General features: G+C 49.8%; 1 protein-coding gene across 2 annotated transcripts in view; it reads left to right on the forward strand.

Annotated features, from left to right (window-relative positions):
* The window catches only part of CCDC50 (coiled-coil domain containing 50), a 72698-nt gene that overhangs the window by 50998 nt on the left and 13090 nt on the right, over window positions 1–8610 (forward strand). The window contains exons 5-6 of one of the 2 annotated variants that reach the window (XM_019503487.1): window positions 1189–1300; window positions 5012–5716. In XM_019503487.1, the coding sequence (XP_019359032.1) occupies window positions 1189–1300; window positions 5012–5716 (817 nt within the window). The remainder of the gene's footprint in view (window positions 1–1188; window positions 1301–5011; window positions 5717–8610) is intronic. The other variant, XM_019503488.1, reaches the window with a different exon arrangement.

Below are 8610 nucleotides of genomic sequence, written 5' to 3' on the forward strand. Positions count from 1 at the left end.
CTGTTCCCCCGAGCACTGCCAGGAGTGACCAGGAATAACAGTCACAAGCTGGCAGAGGGTAGATTTAGGCTAGATATCAGGCGGCGCGACTTCACAGTCAGGGTGGCTAGGATCTGGAACCAACTTCCAAGAGAAGTGGTGCTGGCCCCTACCCTGGGGGTCTTTAAGAGGAGGTTAAATGAACACCTTGCTGGAGTCGTTTGACCTCAGTAATCTTTGCTGCTGTGGCAGGGGGTCGGAGTAGATGATTTACTCAGGTCCCTTCCAACCCTAGAAACTATGAAACTATCTTTTATTAGACCAACTATAGTTGGAAAAATTCTTCTTTGCAAGCTTTCAGTGCAATCACCCCTCTTCAGGCATAGGGAGGCCCACATTGTCCCATTGCAGATGCTTTGTGCCTGGATGGATCCACACAGTCACACAGGGCTTTGCACCAGGTGCTAAGCCTTACCCAGTCAAAACCCACTTTTTAATCTGTAGCCTATGCCAGTGGCACCTGACCTTCTTGGCCTGCGGGACAGATGAATGGCACCAGATCATCGGCAGGCCAGATCCAGTGTGTGGCACCAATCCAGCCATTTGGGGCTTGGAAATTTGGTGGCTGGTAGTGTTGATTGCTGTCTGCACCCACCACCCTTGCTCAAACCACGCGTGCAGCAGAACCCAACATCCGCTCCATGCAGCTGTCAAAGTTGACCTGTTATTTCCCATTTGGGTATTTCCAAATACATCAAAGGAGCAAAACAGCATGGCACAGTGAATGGTGATTTACTGCTTGTTGTTGCTGGTTTCTGCACTGGGCATTTGAGGGGGATGAGGGTGGTGTCCAATGCAGAGGAAGGGAAGGCTTAGTCCTTATTAATTGCACACAACTTCAGATCCTTTCCTCTCCCCAGGAAGGAGCTAGTTTGTTTATTTCTGTAGATCCACCCAGCATCTCTTGATCTGGTCAGGGAAGGTTGGATGGGGTCTCTCCTCTGATCCTTCTCTGCCCCGCTCCTCCATCATAAAAACTGAGGGTGATGCACTCCCAGAGACATGCAGGATTTGTAGGTCTTTAGAGTTTGTCCACAGCATCTGTGGCATCTGTGGCTCATGGCGGAGACATGAGAACGTGGCAGTAAGACATGAATAAGAAAAGGGCTTCCTTGGGAAATGTGACTGTTGTGTCTCCTCCTCCACCAGGACATGGCCCGCATCCTGCAGGAGAAGTTGCTGCTGCAAGACAAGAAGCGGAAAAAAACAGAGCCGCAGGGACACAAGGCTTATGAGGACAGCTACTATGCAGAGAATGGAGGTAACCTTTCCTGTAGTCTGGGACTGATGAGCTTTGTAATACAGATTGTCCAGAGCTAGACAGTGGGAGCATCTGCACATGCACATTTACTGCACAGTAACCTAAAATTACTTAGCAGTATGGGCACGCGTCTACACATGCGCACCCATACTGCGCAGTACCTATGGTGACTTATGCCAACTTGGGCATAAATTTGATACCTGCATGATGTAGGTATCAAATTTAGACCCAACTAGTTGCTGCACATTAATGCACTTGTAGATGCCTTACTGTGCAGCAGCTTGTGTTTGTGGACTGACTTGGGAGTAACTTTACGCTCAAGACCGCACGGCGTTAATGCTCTTTAACACCTGCACATATAGTTGCCAGCCTATTCCTGCTTAATGCACAGTAGCTTACTGCACAGTAAATTTAAGCCGGTGTAAATGTACGTGTAGACGTGCCCATTTTAAACTTCTGTTGGAAAGCCTGAGTTCTGCACTGGTGTTATCCTTAAGAGCATGGGCCGTCACGCAGCAGCAGTAAATTGAGTTTTGCCTCTGACTTTAATTGAAGCGGGATCAGTCCCAATGCCAAAAAAACCAGGCGACTTCATTCCTCATTTTTTTTTTTGTAATTAGAGTGCCCTAGAGAAGGACCATGGTGTAGGGCTGGTGGGCCCATTTCAGACCTGCTTCTGGTTACAAGAAGATACATGGCCAGTGTTATATGGTTTTAGTTTGCTAATGCACAACATTATGGGCGTGTTAAAAAGGAGGCAATTTGGGATAAAATGTTAAGGGCAGCATTTCCATTTCTAATCCATGTGGGTGCCTGAAATCTTGGCAGTGGTGTAATTACAGGACATCCTGGTCCAGGGGATGGCCTTCCCAATAGAGGTATGTACCTTGCATCGATTTGTATGACTTACTGAATAGCGGAGGCATCCTCAAAGAGTGATCACTCTGTGCTGAAAATCATGGACTGGCTACAGTCTTCCAGGTGGTTTTGCTTTCTCCTGGGAACCTGCTTTGTATGATCACACAAACTCCTTCCAGAGCAGGAAGGGAAAATCAGGGGGTGTTTATTGAAGTCTGAGGATCGCTTTGCTTTGGTGCTGGTGGTGGCTCTTTCTGATGCTCTGCTGAGGTCCTGCTTTCCAGTCCAGTCTTTCCGAAGTCCTGCTGAAACTATATGGTGGGAAAGGCCTTGCTGCTTTTGGTTAAGGAGCCCTACAGAGGAAGGGCAGCGCTCTGAACAGCCCTGTTTCTGTTCATTAGGCATTTTCTTCTGCATTCCCAAGTCAGATATTTGAAGTCCAGTTGGGAATCCGGTCTAGGGCAACCAGAAAGTTTTCACTGCAAACAACAAAGAGCAGCAACTGAACGGGAGGTTCACAATGCCAAAGTCCACGGTATTGTGGAAGATCCTCTTAGTAAAACCAATGACGGTCTGATCGAATTAGGCTTGGCAAATCACTGGAAAATGCATGGTAGGGAAAGGTCTTGCAGGAGCTGAAGCAGGGAGGATGAAGAAGAATGAACATTGAACCTGAATGCAGCAGATTCTGGCATGCATTTGGGAGTCTTACAGAGTTTTGAAAAGCAGAGTGATATTTGGTGTCTCCTATAGTCTGGAAACACTGCAGCTAGGGTAGAAGTCCTTAATGAGCCTGCAGCTGCAGTGTTGCTTTTGGTCCCTGGTTTTAGCGACCAGCTAGCACTGCAGTTTGAAGCATGTAGAGCACCCGGGATGTTGAATGAGGATCTGCTCGGGGCTTGAGCATGACCTGAGAGGGCTCCAGCATTTCTGTTTGCATCATGCCTGTGGGCCCACGCCAGAAAGCTCTGGGATCTGTGCTCAGAGTGCATGTGGATCCAGGGAAAGACCCGTCTCTCTTTTTAAAGGGAAAAATAAAGACAGAGGAAGAAAAACACCCTTTCGGGCCCCATGCTTGGAAACAAGCTGCCCTGAACTTCCGTGAAGCCCGATTTCCTGCTCAGGTTGTCTGGCACAACCGTGTTGCCTACCTCAGCACCGACGCAACCTTTCCCAGCGCTGCTTCAGCATTTCTCGCTGCGCTTTGCCTTCTCATTACGCTTCTCCCCGTCAGTCTTGGCTGGCCTGTTTTGCTTTTCCTTGCAAAGTTTTGCAGACCAAATTAAAACTAATTACAGGGGAAGCTGGGTCGGAGGTGCCTGTTCCTGTCATGCCAAAACCCGTCTTTCACTTGGGCTTTGTTTTTCCATTGCTAATTATTGCTCAGTAAGTCATCCAGATGCTTTGAAACAGCTGTTCCTCACAAGTTCAAACTGGCCCTCCTTTCACGGGGAGGGGGGTTCAATGTATATCGACTGCATATATGTTTCTTGGAGTGTTTTTTAGGACACCCTGTTGGGTTTTTTGCTGGCTTATGAGAGTGTCTCATAAATCTTTGTTTTGTTTTTATCACCAAACTTGGATAGCAGTTTGGATGGGGCAGAAGACAACAAAGGGGAAGTGAAATCACCTTAGAGATCATGGAGCCGCAGAGAAATCCTGCGCTGCTTCCTTTTATTGCAGTTCTGCATGCAGCCCATCCGTTGCTTAGTGTGAACTGGTTTTCTCTGAAATCATGGAAAAAACAGGCTGTCGGGGGCCCTCTGGAGGTCACGTTTAGTCCAGCCCTCTGCTCATCTCCCTCCCAGACAAGTATTTCCTTAACCTAAATACATGTCTTCACTTGCAAAAGCCCCCTATGCTTGAGTGCAAGCACTTCCCCAGGCCCTGAAATTGCTTTGAGAAAGTAAACTGATCAGACACCCGTGAGCTGGCAGACTGGATCCCCCCTGCCCCAGTCGCAGCTCTGTACCGCTGTGCAATGGAAACCAAAGGGGATTTCCTCCTGCTTCCCAGAAAGCAGAAATGAAGCATCCTCTGTGTGCAGGGAGCACGTGGCTGAGGTCAGGGCCTGTTCTCTGCGCTCCGTTGGGGTGTGTTGTTTTCTGCCCTGATGTTTCCTCAGCAGCAAATTTAGACAAAGTCTAGTTTTGAGCCCTCAAGAGCCCCAAGGCTTGATCCCTAGGAGGGATATTTCTTAACCTCTGCCCATATTAGAGGAAGTCCTCAGTGACCTTACAAAGAGATCTGACTCCTCTCCCAGCTGCCTTGTGGAGCGCTGTATCTCCCTGTGCAGGCATGCTTTGGTAGTGCTGATATTTTCCCCCATGGACTGAAACCTAAATCTAGGGCTTGGGAAACCAGTTTCCAATGAGATCAGGACTCATTTTGAGCCTCTGTTCAGAGCAGAGAGTAAAACCAAACCTCTCCCTGATACTTTCTGGCTTCTCATTGCTTCCAGCCAGCTCCCAGGAGCAGGCAAAAGCAAGGGCACGCCACAGAGCGAGCTGTTCCCATGCTATTTTTTTTTCCAAGCAGCAAATCTCCGCAGCTTCCCGGCCTCCCTTTGCAGGCGCATGGAGTCCAGATTCCTGGGCACTTCATAAAAAACCTGCCATGCATTAGCTGCTGGCCCATCACTTAGTCTTACCCCTCCTTGCCCCCAAGGGTGCTGCTCCTTGGGTCACCGCTGCACGGCATTAGCTCTGAGCCCCATCCTGCACCCCACCATTCCCGTACTGACCCTGCCCGTCTTACCCATTGCCTTTGCTGCATGAGCTGGCCCCTGTCTGTTAAAATTGACCTTCGTGTCACTAACCTGCTTCCTTCTTTGTCCCCTCGCTTGCCACCCAGATTGCACGCGGGACACCCCCCGAGGGCCAGCCTCCGAGCCCGCGAGGCCCCGCAGACCCCACAGTGGCAATAGGCACCAGCACAGAGAGCATCCCAGGGAAACTCAGGCTGTGCCGGGCGACGGTGCCAAGCTCAGGCATCTGTCCTTGGAGGACTCTCACCCAGGAAGGGTATGGGACAGCCTGCCGTGCAGCAGAGAGATGCGGGAAAGGAAACCAGGGAGCCAGGAGAGGTCCAGACGACCTCACAGCCCTGGTCAGGACAGAGAGGCTGAATACATAGCCCTGGGGCACAGCAGGAGCTGGGAGCCCCCAGACAGGAAGGGATGCAGGGAGGAGAAGACCTCCAGGCCACATAGCCTGAACCTGGGCGCAGAGGCTGAGCCACGAGAAAAGAAGCCGTCGCAGCCAGACAGAGAGACGAGGCTTCCCAGCTTCAACGTGGACTTGGAAGTGGAGCAGGGAGCATGGAAACACGGGAGAAAGCATTCCCCACGCCCGGAAAGCCGCCGGGCCCAGCGCCAGGGGATCCTGGTGCCCGCGGCTCCTCGTGACACAAGGCTCGGCAACTCTGAGGAGTCTCAGCAGCACGATCGCAGGAGGGGTGAGGAGAGGGAGCAGAGGAAAGCCGGGCATAGGCCCAGGGCATCCCCTTCTCCCCATGCCGAGACCCGGGAGCGGGGTAGAGACCGCTGCCGAGACCCAGGTAAAGCAGGGCAGCATGAGGGGCGGGGGGGGTGGCTGCTGAGGGGTCCTGTCGTTTATTCTTCACCGTGTCTTTTAAAGCCATGGTTATCATGCATGCGGCGTCCTCTCCAGACCACCAGCGGGTTTGCTGGGTCTGATGCGGAGGCTGTGCCCTTGTTCCTTTGCTCAGTAGCAACTGGATGCTCTTTTTCTCCAAAAATATGTCCAAACCCTTTTGGATCCTGGCTAAGCTGCATCTGGGGGCAGCGAGTCCCACACTTCAGCCACAGGCTGGGGGAAAAGAACTGCTTTTTGTTAGTTTTAAACTTGCTACCTGCTAGCTTCATGTTATGACCCCGACCTGACACATCCACACACAGGTACGGGCAGAGGGGCTGCTGTGAATGGCTCTCCCAGCTTTGTCAGCATTGGCTTTTTGCTGATAGTGGTGTGACAGTCACAGCAGTCACCTTGCACCCCAGCACAATATGAGCAGGGAGGGAATCTGCACTGAGCAAGACCTCGGTGTCCTCCTTGGGTGGCCTGGGTACAACTGAGGACAGGGTTTGTCTCAGTGCAAGGGGTGATTTCTGCATAGCACGGTCGAAGCGATAGTTCCCATTGCTTTCAGACTTCCCCAACTGTTTGTGGGAATCGAGCCAGTCCGTTTAAGTGTCTAAAAGGGCAACAGAGATCTTTTTTTATTAATACTCCATCTGCTTGAGTATCTAAATGGGATTTTGCAATGAACTGTCGTGAAACCACGTCCCCTGAAGGTTTTGCCAATGAGAGAGAATTTAGAGATTTCACCAGTATGTGTAATTATATATCACTGTCAATGCATGGACTCGGGATTTTAAAATCCAGATATGCCCTTGGGCTTTACAGTTTGGTCTAATGCAGTGCCTGGCATGCAAGGAGGAACAATAATCTTGTGGTTATAGAGTGCAGCTCTAGGAGTTGGGGTCTGTATGCAGGGCTGCCACAGACTGAGATGATCCCAAATAAGTGCTTGCTAAGTGCGTCCCCCAACCCATTAAAAAGGAGATGGTAACTGGTGCCTGTCTCACAACTGTAGTTGTGACAATACTCTCATATGTTATTAGACTGGTTTAAATGTAGTTTAAACCTGAGTGGGCAGACAGACAAGCCTGTTAAACCAATTTGAAGCTGTCTGAAACAGTTCAGAAGTGGGCCTGGAATTTGGCATAGGGGACTTCGAAAGTTTTCCACCCACTGTTGTTAAAATCTATTCACAAGGCCCCTAGCAGAGATGTTCAAGTGCTTCAAGAGGTGTTTACTTTTTTAAACAATGTCTCCCAACCTAAAAGAAAGAACTTGGTAAGTGGCTGTTCCTTTTATTTCATATTGATCTAAGCATGCGAGAGAATATGTGTATAATGCAGTTATTATACAAATAATAACTAGGGTTCAGTTTGTTTACTTGGTGCATTTAGTAGGAGTAGGTATAGAGGTAATCTCACCATTTTTTGGTATATATTCAGTTAGTCATGTAGTCTTTTTTTATTTGTACACGCCTTTGTTATAAGTAACCAGGAGAAGAGATTTAGAATATGAGCATAATAGCACGGGGGGTCTCAGAGTCAAGTGTAGTACCCCGAGTGTGCCCCTACATGTGACGTTGCTACGGCGCCATGCTGTAGTCCTTTTGGAAGCACGGCACACTATGGGCTATCGCTGCACCATGCGGCGGTGCATGCTTACGTTTCCCAGCTATGTCGCCATAGTGGCACACTGTAACTGGGGAGAGCACCGCTATGGCAGCATAGCTGGCGGTCACGTGTAGACCCACATGATCACTACGTCACTGTAGTGCGCCACTATGTTGCCATAGGGCAATGTGTAAATGCACCCTGAGATACCTAGAAGACACTGGGTGCGTCTACATGTGCATATGCTGCAGGATGGGTGTACTCCAGAGTAATTTACTACCCTGGGCAGGTGTGTACAACATATATGCATTTGGGAGCAGATTTGCTCCCTCTGGGACCTCCCCCTCCCCCACAGCTCTTTCCAAGCTCTGTACCTTGATCGACCCATTGGGCATGGGACTGGGAGAAAGCTGCGGGGCTGGGACCTGCCACAGGCAGCTCCCCAGGGGCCAGGAGCAATCTCCCACCCCCTGCTGCCCAGAAGCAAATTTGCTCCTGGTGGGCCATCTACACGTGCCTTACTGCACAATAATTACTCAGCCGTTAAGTTGCTACTTGCATCTGCAGGTAGCAAATTAACTGCTGAGTAGAGCAAATTACTGCTCAGTGAGGGTCTGCACATGTAGACAGTGATGCTTACTATACAGTAATCTGCTCTACTGTGTAGTAAAGTGTCTCGTGTAGGCGTGCCCACTGTGTCTGTGTCTGTATCTGTGTGCAGCATCTCTGTCATTGTAGGGTGACTGTACAACAGCTAAACTGATAGCCACGCTGAGGCTCATGCACTCCTCCTTGTGGGTCTTGACTGTGGCTGGTTCTCCATGCTTCTGGACATCTGGGTAGGCATAACATAGAAATGAACCCTAACCCTTTTTGTTGTCTGAGCACAATCAGCCCAGCCAAGTTCCCTGCCACCTTTATGTCAGTGTGTCTGTACATATAGACACCAGCAAGAGTCTCCAGGAAATCAAGGCATCTTTGGAAGAGTGAGGCCTCTACAAGTGTATCAGTGCCATAAAAAAAGGAACGCATCAGCCGTGGTGGGTTTCACCACCAGTGTGTCTGTGCCAGCTCACACTGCTCAAGTGTGGAGCCTTAATGGATGTGCAAAACTCTTGGTTCAGAGATGATACCTTTTATTAGACCAACTAAGAAATCACACCAAAAAAAATCTTTCTTTGCATGCTTTCGGGCTCACACGCCCTTCCTTAGGCTTAGGGAAAATTAAAAATGGTACAAA

This window comes from Gavialis gangeticus, unplaced genomic scaffold (genome assembly GCF_001723915.1).
Source record: "Gavialis gangeticus isolate Ggan-Ray unplaced genomic scaffold, GavGan_comp1, whole genome shotgun sequence".
In the NCBI taxonomy this organism is placed as follows: Eukaryota; Metazoa; Chordata; order Crocodylia; family Gavialidae; genus Gavialis; species Gavialis gangeticus.